Source organism: Piliocolobus tephrosceles, chromosome 2 (genome assembly GCF_002776525.5).
Source record: "Piliocolobus tephrosceles isolate RC106 chromosome 2, ASM277652v3, whole genome shotgun sequence".
Taxonomy (NCBI): Eukaryota; Metazoa; Chordata; class Mammalia; order Primates; family Cercopithecidae; genus Piliocolobus; species Piliocolobus tephrosceles.
This window is the reverse complement of record NC_045435.1, coordinates 119,025,818-119,045,958: the sequence shown is the minus strand read 5'-3', so window position 1 is coordinate 119,045,958 and position 20,141 is coordinate 119,025,818. Positions and strand designations below refer to the sequence as shown.

At 40.6% G+C, this 20,141-nt stretch overlaps 1 protein-coding gene across 1 annotated transcript in view; it reads left to right on the top strand.

Annotated features, from left to right (window-relative positions):
* The first annotated feature begins 2,315 nt into the window (after positions 1-2,315).
* LOC113224940 (EGF-like and EMI domain-containing protein 1) overlaps positions 2,316-20,141 on the top strand; it is a 608,761-nt gene continuing 590,935 nt past the window's right edge. Inside the window, 1 exon segment of the mRNA XM_031935244.1 lies at positions 2,316-2,395. Coding sequence (XP_031791104.1) covers positions 2,316-2,395 — 80 coding nt within the window.

Below are 20,141 nucleotides of genomic sequence, written 5' to 3'. Positions count from 1 at the left end.
CAATGCATCTCTACAGTAGACAATCAGCACTGTCACCAAGTCCACTGTCTCTGGGGTTAGAGAAGGCCTGGTTGATGTATATCTGGCATTTATAAAGAGAAGTCAGAATGAATCTTTTTTTTTTTTTTTTAATGAAATAAGGGGGGTTAGGTAATGATTTCTATTGTGGAAAGAGCTCAAAAATTATGTTTGTTAAAGATATTTGTCAAAGGACAAAGATGTTTACTTATGTACTTGTACCTGTGGCTTTTTCAATTTACTAAATTAAACTTCAATTTTAAAAGAAGTGAAAGATACAGATATGTCTCAGAGAAATAGAAGATACTGTAGGGTGGCATGAATTCCATACTCTCAAACTCAAGGAGAGCAAAGTCACAGAATGCTGAAGAATTCAGGTGCAGTTTGGTTTTATCTCACCGCCATCTTTTTTTTCCTTTTCAGAGAAACGACAAAAGTTTGCTTTTCAATCCCTTCTGTAAAAGCCCAATTGGGCAGGGCTCGGTGGCTCACGCCTGTAATCCCAGCACTTTGGGAGGCCGAGGCTGGCAGATAACAAGGTCAGGAGACCATCCTGGCCAACATGGTGAAACTCCATCTCTACTGAAAATACAAAAAATTAGCTGGGCGTGGTGGCGCGCGCCTGTTGAGGCTGAAGCAGGAGAATCTCTTGAACTCAGGAGGCGGAGATTGCAGTGAGCCGAGATCTCGCCATTGCACTCCAGCCTGGGCGACAGAACCAAAAAAAAAAAAAAAAAAAAAAAAAAAAAAAAAAAAAAAAAGGAAGAAAAAGGGAACAAAGAACAAAGGCTCAAAACACTGAATCTAAGAGCCAGATGGTTATTTCAAACATGCAGGACAAGAGGGAGCCCACATAACCATTTGGGAAAGATCCTTTTAGGGCTCCCAGAACTGAGGAAATTCAGGAAAAAAGGTGGTACCACTTTGAGTACAGTATTTGACATGAACGAGTCACTGGAAAGCCACTTTTGGTAAGTTTAGGAATCAAAGAAAAAAGTCGTCCCACTGCAGATTGATCCATTTTTTTTTTCAGCGATAAAACAGCAGATTATGGCTTCGGAATCTGGGCTGTCCTTTACTGGAGGGCACGATGCACCATAGATTTTTATTTTCACGAAACAGACTCCAGAGGTTTGTGGCCTTCCAGACAGCAGCTGGCACCGGGCAGAGGCACAGACTACGGCCTGAGCTGCTGGCGACTGCCTCGCGCTTGGCTGTGCATCCCAGGCTGCGCTGGCCAGCACCGCAGCCAGAGAGCTTCCCATTCCGAGCAGGAGGGGCTGTTCCTCCTTATATTTGGGGGAAAGGAGCTGGTTTGAAGGAAAGGAGGGATTAAGTTTGTAAAAGCGTTGGCTCTTCCTTATAACTCTGGTGCCTAATGGGGATGAGACGATAGCCAAATAAAACGGAGAGATGACCCCGTTTCGAGTGAGGAGGATTTCTGGATGAGCCGGCGATGTGTCCTGCAACTGTCGATTTGGCAGATTTGACTCAATCAACTGCCAATTGGTTCCCACTTCAAACACACCTCCCTCAGCCTACGGCTCTGACCGACTCCCCAGACTCGGGGTGGGGAGCCAGCAGAACAAGAGAATCAAAAGTCAGCCTTCTTTTGGTCTCTGCTCCTGCACAACTGGTTTGGTTCTGAGCAGGCTGATGTTTGAGGGGAAAAGCCAGGACTGTTTGGGCTCTTTGGCGGGATTTGAGTGTGTGTGCTGGGAGCGGGGAGGGTAGGAAGAGGTGGGAGGAGAGTTAGGCTGAGTACTGAGCGAAGCCCCTTATTTTCCGTCCCAGCTGCCCTTCCTGTCCCCAGAGCCCAGCCCCCGCCGCGGCTGGGTGAAGAGGAGGGGGCGAGGAGGGCGCAGGGCGTGGGGGACGCCCAGCAGCGCCTTGCGCCCGCGGTGGCGGAGTGGCTGTCTCTTTAAGCGCTCCGGAGGGGCTGGGGCGGGAGGGCGGCGAGCGCGTTTCCATGGCATCGGGGCTGCGGGGGCTGCGGGGCGGCTGGGCTCACTGGGTTTCAGTCGCTCCCGGCGGAGCAGGGGCATGCAGCTCAGCGGCCACCGAGCCTCTGGGGCTCGCCCGGGCGCTCCTCCCGCACTGCCAGCCGCCTCTGACGCCTGTTGGGGCCAAGCTGCTGCCGTTCCCGCCGTAGACAGACGCACCGCGCCAGCCTCGCGAGCTCTGCACCAACTTCTGCCCGACCAGCCCAACTTCTGCGCCGGGTTCGGACTTGCGGAGCCGGAACGGCGCGCCGCGCGCAGCCCAGGCGGCGGCCAGGGTGGATCAGCCTCGCCGAGATGTCTTCGCGACTGTGCTTCTGCGTCTGGGCGGTTGCCTGCTGGCCGCCAGGAAGCGCCCTACAGCTCCGGTTGGGCATGTAAGTGGCGCCGGCGCGCTCCGGAACGCTTGGAGAGAGCAGACAACAGTGTGCCCCGCCCCACCCCGGACCTGGTGCGGACGCCGCGGGCCGAGCCCGGGAAGGGATGGGGGGCAGGAGGTGCGGGCAGACACCTGCGGGGGCTACGGGCTGTCCCGGGCGGAGCGAGGCGGAACGCAGTCCCCAACGCGTCCTTGGGGAGCGCCAGCCCGGGAGCGGAGACTGCGACCGGGGCCGGTGTCCACCCGGTACTTTCTGGGCGCCTGACAGATTCCCCCCCATCACCTCCCACCCCCAGGTTTGGGTGTGTGCGTGTGTGCGCGCGTACTATGTGTGTATTTTCTTTAATTATCTGTTTGAAGAGTAATTGGCTAATGACTACCACTTTGTGAAAGGATTGTGAATGAAATCCTGTCGAACAGCGAGTTTGACATTTTTTTTTCTTTGTAGAGACCAATGAATTCGTGCACATGTTACCTTTCTTTCTTTTTTGAGAAGTATCGCTGAGTCGGACGGAGTGGTTTATTCCACAGGTTTGACGAGAGGCAAATCCCGGCTCATCTGCCGAAGTGAGGAGCTGGGGAGATGAGTATGTGAAGGATTGAATGCTCGGCCACTTAGCTACTAGTCCCCTTATTAGAGAACTGAAGAGTTAGTAGGAAGGTGACTCAAATGCATCGTCTCAGGATGGGCATGGTTTCATTCCGGATTAGAAATCATGAAAGCTAGGAGATAATTTTTGTCACCGTGTCAACCATAGCGAGGAGCTCACTGGAAGTCTAAGTCTTTACAAATTGCCTAGTCCTCTTGACTGGCTGAAGTTTCACCTGAATTCTGTAGCATCAGCGGAATCATCATCGAACCGCCTGAGAGAGAAGCCAGATCTAATTCTGCTTTTCGATTTCTGCTCCTGAGCGGTTATGAATAGACACCAGAGTGTTTGAGCATTTAAACATTTTTGCCATTTTGCTCCTGCTTTGCTTCACCTTTGCCTTTCTGAAATGTGAATACTTTATGATAGAAAAATGGCTTAGATAAGTACACAAAGCCATCCATAGATCTCTGGGGCTTTACTTTTTCCTGTAAGAAAAATTAGATTTTGGGGTTCAAATTACATATTTCATTTATTTCATGTGAGATTCAATCTTGACACATGGCCAGGGTGTCAGTGGCATCTCAGAACTTCTTGCCTACATAGTTTGTAAATATGTATTTGGCGAAAATGCCACGTTTCTGGGTGTGTAATTTCTCTTGAATTGATGTGTCTTATTTTGAAGAGAAGGTTGATTTAGACTTTTCTTCTTCAGTTTATCTCAGAAAACACATCCCACTTTGGATAGCTTGTGCATGTGTAAGCCTGCACTTCTTAGAAACTGTCTTTTAGAAAGCTTGCAGAGTAGCCATGCTCTTACCTTTATAAGTGCCTTTATTTAAGTGGATCCTAGGTTGGCTGATTACCTACAAAATCACCCATGCACACTGAGACAAAACAGTCCCTTTGGAGAGAAACAGAAATAACAGAAATACCTACATCACTTTTGACATTGACTGTTTTACCTCAGGTTTCAATATTGACTCTTTTGTTGAAAACGCTGGAGGGATGACACTGCATTTTTTTTTTTTTTCTTTTAAGGATCCTGCTACTGCAGCTCATTTATTCATCAAGTGAGATGAGATCAGATATTTAAAAACATATAAATTCTTAAGTGTTTAATATAGATGCTTTTTTCCAGGATGTTATTGAGATCAGTCTGATGACTCTTAGTACTTTCTGAAATCTTGATGGGAAAAATCCAAATTTTGTAGTTCTCCTTGATATTAGACATAATGGTGGTTTTTTCAGCAGGAATCGTGTTGGGATTTAGTGCTAGGTTTCTTCAGATGCCTTTGCAATTGTAGGCATGTGAAATGTAGCCGCGTATAGATAGCACTTGGCTTCCGCATACCTGCCTATCTATTAAATTAAAGAGAATTCTTCCTGAGATTTGTATTGACCTCTGAGGTCCATTATCAGTGAGAGCAGGCTTCTAATGAGGTGAAGACCACTAATGAGAATGCATCATCTTACTGACTGGCACTTATAGTTCATTAACACAAGTAAAAGTTTGATGTAGCTAAACTTGTTCTTGAACAAATTTTGGAGCTGGGGTGACAAGTGAAAATAGGAAGCAATTGTGCAGCTAACCAACAGTCAGCCTAAATTTAATGCATTGTGTTTATGGTGCATTCCTCCGAAGGTAAGCTCATTTGCAAAGAAAATTTTTTTTTTTTTAAGAAAGCAAAAGGTGAATGACATATGAATATTCCAACTCTAATGATAATTGATCTGATGACCTTGTCTTATCACATTTAGGAAATCGTGAATAATTAATATTAGGCAGATTCATAGAATCAGTATTTCAGGAAGAGTGCCTAAGTACCTGTTACTTACGGAGGCATTAGAAATCACAGGTAATAATTATCTGTTTGGATTCTTACATGCCAGGCAAATTTCTAACCACTTTACATGTGTTATTTCATTTAATCCTGGAAATGCCCTATGAGGTAGGCACATTATCATACCATTTTATGACAAAGAAAGAGACACAGTAAGGTTAAGTTACCTTCCAAAAATTCAGAAGATCTGGGTCTAGGCAGTTGGATTCCAGAGCGGAAGTTCTTAACACTTGTAGTCCATTTCAGAAGGCTCAGGCCCAACCTCTGTTTTTAAGAAGTTCCTTTAAATCACTTCAATGCGTTTTCAGTAGGAATAGGGCTGGTACCTTCTACCTAGTGGTTGAGATACCTGTGCAACCTTTTTTGATTGTTGCCATAGTTGTAGGGTTCTGTTGGCATTCTGTGGTGGGTATGGGGAGAGGTTGGCATGCTAATTGTCCTGCTATGGGTAGGATAGCTCCTCACAAGGAAGATCTGATTTATCTCCTCCTTATTGAGACTCTTCATAGGAAATTCTACTCCTCTATCATGGCTGCAAGTATTTGAGTATTAAAATGAGGGGATAGGTTTAAGCTGGGTATTATAGAGTGAGAGAAGTTATCTGAGGCAAGTGCATTAAAAATTGGAGACTTGTAACTGGTAATGGCATTTTGATAAAGGGATATTGAAGAGTTTACTTATGTTAATGGTACTCTGCAAATGTTTTCTAAAGGATTAAATAGGAGGAAATAAACTGTACTCTGGATCTTTGAGACATCAAAGGAAAATGATTGGCTGTAATGTACTCTATTAAAATTTATCCTTTGTAATGCACTGTTGTAAATACTTGCATAATTATTTTATGCATCCTAATGAAAAGTAGTAAACATGGGAGTGTTGCAGATATCATAGCAAGCATAAATGAATACAGGAAGATGAAGTAGCTTAAGCTCCTGGGACATGTGATGCTTGGATTTCTCTGATACCTGGAGGGAATTTTTAAACAACATGGCCACTTTGTGACTCAACAGTAGTCGAAACTGTGTAGGACATTTTACTTCCATCCCCTAAGATAGTATAGGCAGTTTTGACATACAGATCCCTAGTGTGTCTGATATGAAACTATCTACCCCTCTCCCATGACACGCATACATGGAACTATGTTTCACCTCTTAATTACAGGCTTCTGTAGTTAATATGGAAATTTAGGGTCAGAGAGAGAGTGACAGTGACTTAGATTTTATGAAGAACCAATGGATTTGGAAATAGAGGTGGTCAATAATCTATGATAATAATTCGGAATAGTGAAGGATAGGTGACAGAGTTGTCTGTTGTCCCCCCCACATGCTGGAATTTGTTTCTTTTTATTATTATTATTTAAACTTTTGATATTATGCAGCCTGAAATTGAGCTGTCTTAGTTCATTCGGGCTGGTGTAACAAAATACCATAAACTGGGTGGGTTTTAAACAACAAACATTTATTTCTTATGGTTCTGGTGACTGAGAAATCCAAGATTTCTCAGAATCTTGGATTTTGGTAGATCTGATGTAGAGCCTGTTTCCCGGTTCACAGATCTAGCTTTGTCCTTACATGATGCAAGGGGTAAAGGAGCTCCCTTGGGCGTACATTAATTTCAGTCATGGGGGCTCTACTCTCATGATTTAATCATTTCTCAAAGGCCCCATTTCCTAATACCATCACATTGGAAGTTAGGGTTTCAGCACAGAAATTTTAGGAGGAAACAAACATTCAGACCATATCATGAGTGAACTAGAGATATCCAGGGCTAATAATAATCCCTTATTTATTTACTTACTTACTTAGTTGTTTTTGAAACAGAGTCTCACTCTGTCACCCAGGCTGGAGTGCAGTGGTGCGATGTGGGCTCACAACAACCTCTGTGTCCTGGGTTCAAGCGATTCTCATGCCTCAGCTTCTTGAGTAGCTAAGACTATAGGCACATGCCAACCACATTCAGCTAATTTTTGTATTTTCAGTAGAGACAGGGTTTCCATGTTGGCCAGGCTGGTCTTAAATTCTTGACGCCTACCTCAGCCTCCCAAAGTGCTGGGATTACAGGCATGAGCCACCACACCAGGCCAATAATCCCCTTAAACTTACAAATAATTTAAGCATAGTCTGGGTTTACTCATTAATTTAAATTAATTGGAAAAGGGTTCTTTTTCTTTTGAGGCCAGGCACATTAAATGAGCAGAAAATGAATTTCAGAAGAGAAGGCCGTGTATATTCTCTATGGGTAAAACATTTTTTAAAGCAGTTTGTGTATTAATATCTTCAGTCCTAACAACAATCATATGAGGTAGATAATACCATCATCTTTTCAGATAAGGTCACTGAGGCATAGAGAGGTGTATTAGTCCATTTTCACACTACTATAGAGAACTACCTGAGACTGGATAATGTATAAAGGAAAGACATTTAATTGACTCAAAGTTCTGCGTGTCTGGGGTGACCTCAGGAAACTTACAATCATGGCAGAAGGTGAAGGGAAAGAAAGGCATGTCTTACATGGTGTCAGGAGAGAGAGAGTGAGAACAAGGGGGCAACTGCCAAACACTTAAATTATCAGATCTCATGTTAACTCACTCACTATCATGAGAACAGCATGGAGGAAACTGCTCCCATGATCTAATCACGTCCCACTAGGTCCATCCCTCGACACATGGGGATGTCAATTTGAGATAAGATTTGGGTGGGGACATAAAGCCAAACTGTATAATTCTGCCCCTGTTCCCTCACAAATCTGATGTCCTTCTTACATTTCAAAACATAATCTTGCTTTCCCAATAGTCCCTCAAAATCTAAACTCACTTCAACATTAATTCAGAAGTCCAAGTTTAAAGTCTCACCAGACACAAGGCAAGTTCCTTCCACATATGAGTATGTAAAGTCAAAGGCAAGTTAGTTACTTCCAAGATACAGTGGGGGTACAGGCATTGGGAGAAATTGGCCAAAACAAAAGATTACGGGCCTCATGCATATCCAGAACCCAAAAAAGCAGTTGTTAAATTTTAAAGCTCCAAAATCATCTCCTTTAACTCGATGTCTCATATCCAGAGCATGCTGACACAAGAGATGGGCTCCCAAGGCCTTGGGCAGCTCCACCCCTGTGGCTCTGCAGGGTACAGCCCCTGTGGCTGCTTTCACGGGCTGGTGTTGAGTGCCTGCAGTCTTTCCAGGTGCATGGTGCATGCTGTTGGTGGTGCACCATTCTAGTGTCTGGAGGACAGTGGCCCTCTTCTCAAAGCTCCACTAGGCAGTGCCCTAGTAGGGACTCTGTGTGGGGGTGCCAACCTCACATTTTCCCTCCTGACTCCCCTAATGGAGGTTCTCCATGAGGGCTGTGCCCCTGTAGCAGACTTCTGCCTGGACAATCAAGTGTTTCCATACATCCTCTGAAATCCAGGCAGAGGTTCCCAAACCTCAGCTCTTCTGTACACCCTCAGGCCCAGCACAATGTGGAAGCTTCCAAGGCTTGGGGCTTGCACTCTCTAAACCCATGGCACAAGTTGTACCTTGGGCCCTTTTACCCATGGCTGGAGCAGGAGTGGTTGGGACTCAGGGCTCTATGTCTCAAGGATACACAGAGCAACAGAGCCCTGGTCCTGGCCCAGGAAACCATTCTTCCCTCCTTGGCCTCTGGGTCTGTGATAGGAGGGGCTGCCATAAAAATCTCTGAAATGCTCTAGAGACATTTTCTGCTTCACTTTACTTATGTAAATTTCTGCAGCCACAACTTGAATTTCTCCCTAGAAAATGGGTTTCTCTGTTCTACTCGTGGTCAATCTGCAAATTTTCCAAACTTTTATGCTGTGCTTCCCTTTTAAACATAAGTTCTGATTTTAGATCATCTCTTTGTGAATGCATATGACTGTATGCTTTTAGAGAAAGCCAGGTTACATCTTGAAGACTTTGCTGCTTAGAAATTTCTCTGCCAGATACCCTAAATCATCTCTCTCAAGTTCAACGTTCCACAGATACCTAGGGCAGGGCAAAATGCCCTAGAGATTTGAGCATTTTTACTAAAGCATAGCAAGCTAAAGCATAGCAAGAGTGACCTGTGCTCCAGTTCCCAATAAGTTCCTCATCTCCATTTGAGACCACCTCAGCCTGGACTTCATTGTCCATATCACTATCAGCATTTTGGATAAGACCATTCAACAAGTCTCTAGGAAATTTCAAACTTTGCCAGATCTTCCTGTCTTCTTCTGAGCCCTCCAAACTATTCCAAGCTCTGCCTGTTACTCAGTTCCAAAGTTGCTTCCACATTTTCAGGCTTGCTTTATAGCAATACCCCACTATCCTGGTACCAGTTTTCTGTATTCATCTGTTTTCACATTGCTGTAAAGAATAACCTGAGACTGGGTGATTTATAAAGGAAAGATGTTTAATTGACTCACAGTTCTGCATGACTGGGGAGGCCTCAGGAAACTTACAATCATGGCAGAAGTTGAAGGGGAACCAAGGCACATCTTACATGGTGGCAGGAGAGAGAGAGAGAGAGCAAGTAGAGAACTGTCAAACACTTTAAAACCATCACTTGTCATGAGAACTCTCACTATCATGAGAACAGCATGGAGGAACAACCCTCATGATCCAATCACCTCCCACCAAGTCCCTTTCTTGACACATGTGGATTACAATTTGAGTTGAGATTTGGGTGGAGACACAGAGTCAAACCATATCAAGAGGTTAGGTAACTTTCATGAAGTTTCATAGCTGAGAAGTGGTAGAACAGGGTATGGACCCATCCTGTCCAGCTCCAGAGCTCTGTCCATAATCACCATACTCTGTGCTGTTCCCTTTACCTTTGACTTTTCCTTCATATGCTCTCGAACTGTGAGACTCTCTGATCTTGTTACTCAGTCTGGACCTGTTTACCTAAATTCAGCAGTAGCTGCTCTTGCTCCTGTTCTCCCCAAGTAGATTCAAACCTTTGCCCTTTACTGTTAGTAGTCAATTCCAGTTCATACTTTATTGATGATATTGACATTTTATTATATGGATTTTCTCAGTGTGCATGTCCTCAGTTTTAATATTATTTACATATGTTTACTTTTCTTCTTTCTTCTGTGTTTCACAGAAATACATTTACCACTCTTGTTTCAAGGTAATCCCTCCCTATATGTTTCAGATCCCATTTTAAAAATATTTTCTCTCTCATTTCTTTTTTTATCTTTCATTCCTATCTCTTTCCATTCCACTGTTTTTTCTCTTCTTCCAATCATATTGAGGTCTTCCATTCTACATCTTTCTCTACTCTATGTCTGTAAGATGTTTTGTCTATATACAGGTCTGTGTTGACTTTGCTTCTTCTTTCCTTCACCTTCCATTGCTGAAAAACAGCTCATTAATGCTGCTTCCTTTGTTTTTTTCTAATCATCAGTCATTTAACCCATTGCAGTATGGCCTCCTCTGCTGAATGTCCTTTTCAGAGGCTACCCTCTTTTCAGAATTTTCCCAACCTTTATTTTTCCATAGCATGTGGCATTACTAATTCCTATTTTCTACTTTTTTTACATCTCATACTTTTCCTTTGTACAGGTAGTATCATCTGTAGTTCTCCTCCATTGGTGCCTGCATTCTCCCCTTCTATCTTTATTTCTCTTTCCATTCTTTATACATTAACTGGTTTCTCTCTTCCCACTGGCTTCCATCATGTGTGCTATTTTTATGAGACCCAGATCTGTATATCTAGCCCCAGTCTCTTTGCAGCTATAGACTTGCATTTTCAACTATAGATTTATCATCTCCATGGATTTCAGACTCAAAGTGTTCTTAGATGATCTCTAGTCATTATTATCTTCTTCTACATCTTCTTCTCAGGTACTTTGTCCACCTTCTTCTTTGTCTTATTTGAATTCATTTTTAATCTCTGTTACTTGTCTCCCACTTTACACTGTAGTTTTATTAAGAGCTTTAGGTAAGATGGTTGTGAAAAGGCTTTTGTATATGGCAATTCAATAAATATAAGTTAATATTTACATTCCTATCAGTTGCCAAATTCTGTCAATGCCCACAACGAAATATCTCTTGAATTAGTTCCTATTCCTGATGCCAACACTTAAGCCTGTTATGCTATTTTTACTCCTAGGCTACTACAGTTATCTCTTTGTTGATCTTCTCTTTCATATCCTCTCAATCCTCTTTATTTTTATTATATATACTACTTAGTTTTTATCAAGATTGGTTTCTAAAGCAAAGATCTAGTGACATCATTTCCTTTCTTAAGAACTCTGATTATCCATGAAATAAGCTCAGGGATTCATAATATTGTTCTTAAATAGCACTTACTATGTGCCAGGAGTAATTTAAGTACTTTGCATATTTTAACTCATTTAATTCTTACAACCACTCTGTCAGAAGGTAATATTTGTTTCAACATTTATGATGAAGAAATTGAAATCCAGGGAAGTTAAGGTTTTCTGGAGAAACTACATATAACAGTATGAAGCTCAGGGGAGAGGTCATATAGTTAATAAATAATAAAGCTAGGGTATAAACCCAGGCTGTGTGACTCTAGAATCTGAGCACTTAATTATCACACTGTATTCAAGGCCTTAGCTTTCTGGTATTAATTAATTTTATAAACATTTATTGAGTACCTGGGTTATTTTTATTTATTTATTTATTTTTTGCTTTTTGTTTTTTAAATTTGCCTGTAGTCCCCTTCTGCTACTCAAGATCTGTGATGCGTCTAAGATTTTACTCTACCTTCAAGGTAATGGGTTAGTCTGCCACAGTTCATAGTTGCTGCTAGAAGACATGAGATTCCTGGGCAAAGACAAATGACCTTATTAGTTCCGTAGTCTATAGCAGGCAGCATGAGCTTCATCTTTGCATCAGTTTATCTTGCCCTTACCTCCTTACTAATTTCCATGAAGGCAATGAGGAGTGACCCCAATGGATACTGCGCATACCGTGAGTTTGTGTCACAGATGGGGAACCTGGAGCTTAGACAACCTTCAGTCTTCTAAGGGGACTGCTAGCAAACCTGCCAATCCTTGCCGTTGGAGGGAGAATGAACTTTATTATCTTGCTCAGGAAGCAACTCTGCCCTCAGTTCTGGCAGAAGACACTCTCTTCATCTTCCAAGATTGTTTTTTTATATAAATATCCTTCCAGAAAAAAGCTGTCAAGTCTTTTTCACAAGCAGAAATGCAAGAGACCTTGAAGAATTGTCTCCCAACATCCCTAACATATTTCTTTCCCATTTTAGCAGCATAGGTTTTGCTATGGCTTAAATCTAGTATTTTTTCTCTTTTGTTGAATCCAGTACTTGAGTTTCCCATTCTTTTAAAATAGATAGGAACATGTTAAAACTAGATGAACACTGAGGTTTAATGAGCTTACTCAAGGGGCTGTGTTCAAATTCCAAGCCCCCGTCTTTTCTCCACTGATGCTGAAATCAAACTACTAACCCAGTTGCTGAATATGTAGTTGATTTCTTTTCTTTTTCTTTTCATTTAGCAAAGATTTATTCAGTGTCAAGTACTTTGCTAAGCATTGGGGATACAGAAGGAAGTAAGGTGATTCCTTTCTTTAACTCATAGACCAGAAGGGAGATCAGCATACAGACTAGAGCCTACCAGTACAAAATTGGCAGAGATGGTACATGTAACCCAGCTATAAGAAGAAATAATACAGGACCTCAGGGTAGGTTTTCAAGAGTTAATTTTTATTGACTCTGAGTAGAGGTTAGATGAGCGGTAAAAGTGGTCATGTTGGTGGTCGTTTCCAGTTGGTGAAAAGGATATGTGCAAGAAGGCAGCAAGATCTAATGTAGGAACATCTTAGAATGTTTCCCATTAGGAAAACCATAAAACATGTTCTTAACAGTATGACTGGAGAGAAGAATCTATATGAGGCTACAGTAAAAGATAGGTTTAGGGCTGTTGAGTCCAGAGAAAAGTGGTGAGTCTAATAACCAAAAGAAATAGTGGTGGTGATAAAACAAGGGAACAGATCTGAAAGATAAATAGCATAGGAGTTGTTGAATGCATGGAAGTAAAAGAGAAAGACAGACTTGATGGGGCCTCTGGATAATGGAGAATATCAGAAACACAAGAGAAAGGAACCTTAGGGGAGAAGATGATGAATTCAGCAGTGACTGTGTGGGCATTTCTGTGTCTGTGGGATCTCAGTTGGAGATGTTCTAGAAAAATCCCCTAAAGGGGCCTGAGGCTCAGGAAAGTGGTCTGGGCTAGAGCTATATTTGGCCGTTGAAGTGGTAGGAAACAAGTATATATAAAAAAGTGAGGAAAAAAGATTATTGAAGAAGGAAACCTGGATGTTTTAATATACGAACAGAGGACAGATGAAAAAGGGTCTAAGGAGGAGGTTAAGAAACTGCCTGAGAGGAAGGAAAGAAAGAGTGTTATATGCTATGGAAGGCCTCAGGGAAGTTAAATAAAGTAGAAACTTGTATAATTCAAAGTGTCACTACTAAAAAAATGATTGACTTAGAGCTACATATATAGAACATCATTGGAAGAACATTCTAGTTGAGAACTTCACTGTCACAGCCATCGCTTTTGGTCATAATGACAAGAAATGGAAACTCCTATACTGTGCTCTTATGTTGACAGGCTGTGTTCTTGCCTGGCTAAACATTTACTCTGTATCTGCCATCATTCTGAGCTCATTATTACCATGGCCAGAAATGACAGTAGAAAGAAATTCCTGCTACTCCAGCAGAATTAACTACAGATGGGGCACAATTCAGGATCAAATCACAATCATCAAGGCATTATTCTAGGTTCTTCTGTAAAGGTGGGTAAGATAGAGTCTCTACCCCCAGGGAGTTTATAAGCAAGTATTATGTACTTTAATTAAGAAAGGAGAAAATAAATTCGTGAGAGGAAATCATGGGAAGCTTTCTGGAAGTGGTGGCGTTTGTAGGCAAGGTAGGATTGGGGTCAGAAGTGCATTCATTATAGGAAGAGAGCAGAGCCTGCCAGGCTTTGGAGGCTGTTAGAACGGCAGTGTCTCCTGGGGCCAGTATACACTGTGGCAACTTGTGTCACCATCATTGACTCCATGCATTTGCAGGTCTATCCTCTGCAGGATACCCTATGGTCCCCAAATGCCCTCCACATTGTTCTGCCATGGTGCCTTTCCTCTCAGCAAATTCCCCGCCTTCTCGGTCTCTTCCAGGCCAATCTCTAAGGGCCAGAACAAAAGTCACCTATTTCACAAATACCTCCAGGTCCCTCAGATAGGATTAATTACATGTCTATCTGTTTCAGCAATCTTAACTGATATTTTTGTTTGACATAGGTATTTGGAGATCTATAGTTTCTTTTAAAAAAATCTATTTGTAATAATCACATGATAACGGTGAGGACGTGTTTGGAATTAGTAAAGGCACTTCCAGCCAACTCTGTTAAATCAATTTCTTGTAGTATATAAATTATGTGGCTTGTCAACTGATGATCTGGAAAATGTTTTCTGTCATTCTTCAGTGGACAGTTTTCAGTGGTGTTTAATGTTCCTCCTCACTGATATGGTTAATTAAGAATTGACAGTAATTCTGAGCTTTAGTGAGTTTTACTCTTGAGAGAAGAAGCAATCCCAAGAGACTTGAGGTTTTGTTTCTCTGAATTATTATGAATACTATCTTCATGAGTGAGTGTAGTGGATGCCAAGCAAGAGAAAGTAACTGAATTTTGAATAGTTTTTCCTTTCTGAAGTGCAAAGTACTAATATTAAGTTGCAGAACCTGCAGCTTTTTGTTATGCTGTGAAGGCTTTTGTTATAAACAAAAGTATATGTGGGGATCTAATATACGGCATAGTCTGTGGTTAACAATACTGTATTGTGTACTTGAAATTTGCTAAGAGAGATTTTAAATGTTCTCACCATGGGGGAAGGGAGGTAACTAGGTGAGATGATAGATGTGCCAACTAACGTGATTGTGGTAATCATTTGACAATACAGTATAGATGCATATCAGATCATCACGTTACACACTTTAAGTTTGTGCAGTTTTATTTGTCAATCATACCTCAATAAACTGGAGAAAAGAACATGATAATAAAATAACAGTCAAATTATATTGCTTCTTTATTTATTATGAAATTTAAATAAACTTTGCTGACCCAGCTTACAAAGTCCAAAAGATAAGAAAAAAATTCTCAGCATGAATAAACTGGGAATGTATCTTCACATCAAAAATTCATTTTTCAATGCATTTCATGGTTTACTCATGCTGAGAACTACTTCTTATCTTTTGAACTTTTGAACCCTCTATGTATGGAGATGAGCAAAAATGAATATGGGTTTCCTTTAAATGTACTGGAATACTACATGTAAAATAAAACAAGTAGAAAACTCAAGACCCAGCAATACACATTGACCAATTATGTGATAACATAATAATATTTGTATTGGGCTTTAGGCATGTTATATGCAATACTGAAATGAATTTTGCTGTAAGAAATATCATAGGCATCAGCCATTGAAAGGTATGCCTTACATCTTTTGTAAAGCAAATCTTGCTTGAATTTAACTAACAGTCACAAGTCTGAGCCAGTAAGCAACACAGTCAGCATTCCCCCCGCCCTTCATAAATCTATTTACAGTAGAAATCCCATTAACATTTTAATTGTTTCGCATCTAAAGTTGCTCTCAGTGCCACATTTAAAGGGCTCAGGCTCATTAAAATTTAAGGACCAGAGAGTTCATAGTCTACTCTAATGACCTAGTGATGGTTGTAAAGGCTCTAAATATTTTTTGGTTCTTTGAACAACTAAGGAATTCCTTGTAGTGGCTAAATATGCCTGAAGATAGGTTGTTGCATTGCCCAATTTCAATCCCATCAGAAAGCTCTCTCCCTCTTTTCCCTCGTCTAAATCCTAGGATCTCTTAAAGTCCCTTTCAACGTTTTCTGTCAACTTTTATTTCATTGCCCACACTATTTCTTTAGCTAGATTCTAATTTAATTGAGGGAAAAGAATTAAAATTCATCACTGAGAATCTACCTTCAGTTTGTGTTTCTCCACTCCTCACACTGCCCCCCATCCCATTAAAAAACCGTCTACCCCAAACTTAAATTAATTATAAGCATTAGAAGTTCTTATTCTGGCTGTGCTACACGTTAGCTAATGAGACTACAATACACCTTCTGGACTCTGTGTTCTCATTTGTCTGTTAAAACTTTGGTATATGTTTCATGACATTGTTTTGGTTCTAAAATGCATGTCTTCAAGGATTAACTAGCCTTACTTACAGTGTGTTTCCAATACTACTTTTTATATACAATTATTAACACGGATCACTTAAATGTAGAGGAGTGTCAACCCCACATAACAGTCTTTTGTTTTGCTCCAGTTTTGGTTAAGCCCTTCCTGGTAAGAGGTGATTAAAGAATATTTTTTCTTTGAAGACTATTTCTGGTTGATAATAATGACACCCTATCATTTGCTTACCAGAAGAAGAAAGAAAATATTTGATTTTCTATGAGTAAACAGAGAAAGAAAGAAGTAAAAACTAACATCAAATTGATCTGAAGGTTTATACCATCACAGTGTATTGAAAACCAGAAAGACCCAAGATGATGGCACTAGAAATTGTTATGGGGAGAGGGTAAATGATCTACTTTTAATCTTGGGATGGGACAGTGATGATAGGATGCAGATTATACAAAAACAGTAATAACTGGAAGTATGCATTCACTTACCCTTTTTAAAATTTTCTATACACTTATAAACATGCAGCATGAGGTGAAATATATTTCTGTGGTTGTCAGTTTCTGGAAATGCCTCTTATGGGTTTTGCCCACAATGTATGTTCAATTTAAAGACTCTATTTTGCCTTTAAAAATGTGGCTTTTGCTGGGCACGGTGGCTCATGCCTGTAATTCCAGCACTTTGGGAGGCCAAGGGACGGTGGATCACCTGTGGTCAGGATTTGAGACCAGCCTGACCAACATGGAGAAACTCCATCTCTACTAAAAATACAAAAAATTATCTGGGCATGGTGACACATGCCTGTAATCCCAGCTACTCGGGAGGCTGAGGTAGGAGAATCGCTTGAATCTGGGAGGCAGAGGTTGCAGTGAGCCAAGATTGTGCCATTGTACTCCAGCCTAGGCAACAAGAGCAAAACTCCGTCTTTGAAAAAAAAAAAAAAAAAAAAAGAGAATCTGTACTTGTCCCTCTTAGGTCAATAAAAAGAAAAAAAAAGCTCCTATTTTAATGATCAGAAAATAAAAATTAGATGATTCATTAAGTGTAATGCATAAAAACAAGTTCTGTTGTCATTCTATTAAGCCCTGTATAAAAGCCCTGTATAAGCTTCTGTGTAAAAGAAACAGAGCCAGTTGACATCTATTGGATCTCCATACCAGGCAACATTACAAGGACTGTCTATATTATTTCATTTATTTTATCTGAACAACAAAGACTGCAACTCTACTATGCCTCTGACATTGAAATGTTATTATTTAGTGATAGAAATAAAGCAAAAAATACCATTTGCTATAATTTAGACATTTATTTAATCCAATTGCATTTTATTTGCAGTGGGAATAAATAAGTCTTTATTGGTCCCACTCTTCGTTACTTCTTATGATGTCTACCTCCAGAGAGTGTACTAGTCTTTTGAAGTGTAAAATGGTCTGATTATGATTAGTCTGCTGGAGAATGAAGTCTTTCACTCTCTTCTGCTTCACAAACTTTCCTATTTTATTTTTTCAATAAATTTTATTCTATTTTTCTTTTGAAGTCCCTATTTTGACCCTAATAAGCTGTTACACTTTTACTTTAGATTGCATTTGTGATAGCTCTCTATATATTTAGATTGATAAATTATTAGGTTCCAAGAAAAGTCAACTGAAGTGCCTAGCTTACTCTGCTTTAGTTTTTGTATTTCATATTAAATATGCTTATAATATTCTCTTTTGTATGTGAAATCTGCATGATCACGTGTTGCATTATTAATAGCCTCGCCAAGGCTTTGCTTCTTGCTGTTACTACTTCAATTATCTCAAAGTTTAAGCTCTTCATCTAATGACATAGGTGGAACATTTATTTTTCTCTCATGACTTTCTACTGTAGAGAAAGAGGCATGTTCTGAAGGAAATAGAGCCCTTCTTATGGTGGGGTGGAGTCCTTTGATAGGGAGTTTTGGTCCCTATGGAGACAGATACTTCAAGAGACCTGAGGGACTGGGAAAAAAAGTTAATTCTAAGAACCCCAGAAACTCAGGAAGGCATCTTTGCATCTGACAAACTGGCCAATAATTGAACTGGAAGAAGAGGTAAGTGTTCGCACAAAGGAGAAGGGCTACACATGGGGAGGATTGTAAGTGAGGCTCCCTGCCTCTGTTCAGTCTGGCAACAAGAGATAGTGGGGCTTTTGACCTGCAGACAAATTAAATGCCACCTGTCAAAAAAGTGAGCTTTATGGCTCAGTCTTTGCAATTGTGTGAGATGGAAAACACATTTGTGAGGAAGCAGCTAGGAATGGAAAGCCTGAATTAAAATGAATTATTGCTTGAAGGAAAGATAAATGCCTGTTCTGATTGAACCTGAGGCTAGCAGTGAATCCACTGCACCAACGTATCATCACTGTCTGTTTCATTGAGTACGTCATTTGCCTACGAAATAAACTTGTTTTCTTTTGAAAAACATCTTGGCCGGGCGCGGTGGCTCAAGCCTGTAATCCCAGCACTTTGGGAGGCCGAGACAGGCGGATCACGAGGTCAGGAGATCGAGACCATCCTGGCTAACACGGTGAAACCCCGTCTCTACTAAAAATACAAAAAAACTAGCCGGGCGAGGTGGCGGGCGCCTGTAGTCCCAGCTACTCCGGAGGCTGAGGCAGGAGAATGGCGTAAACCCGGGAGGCGGAGCTTGCAGTGAGCTGAGATCCGGCCACTGCACTCCAGCCCGGGCAATAGAGCAAGACTCCGTCTCAAAAAAAAAAAAAAAAAAAAAGAAAAACATCTTTAAAATTTCTGTGTGTGAGCAACAACAACAACAAAATTTGGACATAGCCTATATGTTCAAGAATGAGGAAACATCTAGGTAAATTATGGTATAGCCTTACAATGGAACATTTATGCAGCTTTTAAAAACGATGCTTACAAAGAATTTTAATGCCCTATAAAATGTTTATAATAAGTCAAAAAAGAGGCAGAATACAAATGCCTATAGCAGCATGATTTCATATATAAATGTATAACTATAAAGACAATGAGCACAAAAGGAAAGAAATGTATCAAAATATCTTAGTGGTGTTTATCTCCTGGTGGTAAGTTATGTATAATTTTTATTCTCTCATCTACAGTTCTGTTTTTGCTAACTTTTCTGTAATGAACATCTATTACTTTCTTCTTAGAAAAAATACTTTGAAAACAGTTGTTAACCTGTAATGTGTTATTGACAAACGCCACTTGAAGACAACTTTGTAAGACCTCTTTTGAGCCACCAGTGCAACTAAGCTTTATTTCCCATAAGAACCACTATGGTTCATTTGTATTTCAGTAAAATGTTTCATTGTATACTTCCATGTGGGCCACTATCAGTTAGTATTCCAGTGATGGTGAAATAAAAGATAAAAAATTTCCTATGTTTAAAGATTTTTGATCAGGTAAGAAGACCGCTTTCTACCACATAGTTTCCAATCTTGTAACCTCGCTCCGAATTAACTGACATAAGCATATTCAAAACAAGTAGATCATAAGCATGGCTTCTTCAGATTTATAGTTAGTGGTTCAGAGTTGTAGTCTTACGTCATGTTTCTCCTTGTATGCATAGCATCCACTCAAAATTATTTTCTCAGATAATTTACTGGGTATTATTTGAGCTGTCATCTGGTTTTTCTACTCCTAAGGGTAAGATTATCCTGACTTGGCTTTTTAGGTGACTCTTCTGTAACCAGTTGCTTACATATACACTTTGCTTACCTAGAACCCAGTTATCTGACAACCTTTATACAGTTGGCTCTTTTTCTCTGTGGACTCCACATCCCATGAATACAACCAACCGCAGATGAGAAATAATCAGAAAGGAAACCCAAAGAAAAATATTAATCAAATGTAAAAACTACAGAATAACAACTATTTACATAGCATTTACATTGTTTTAGGTATTATAAGTAATCTAAAGATAATTTAGAGTATACAAGAGGATGTGCCTATGTTGTATGCAAATATTGCACCATTTTATATAGGGGACTTAAACATTTGCAGATTTTGGTATCATGGAACCAGTTCCCTGGAATGCCAAGGGATGACTGTGTCTGAGAAATAACTGAGAAGCAATAAGTAAACCATAATAACAACATAAGTAACAGCAGCTATCA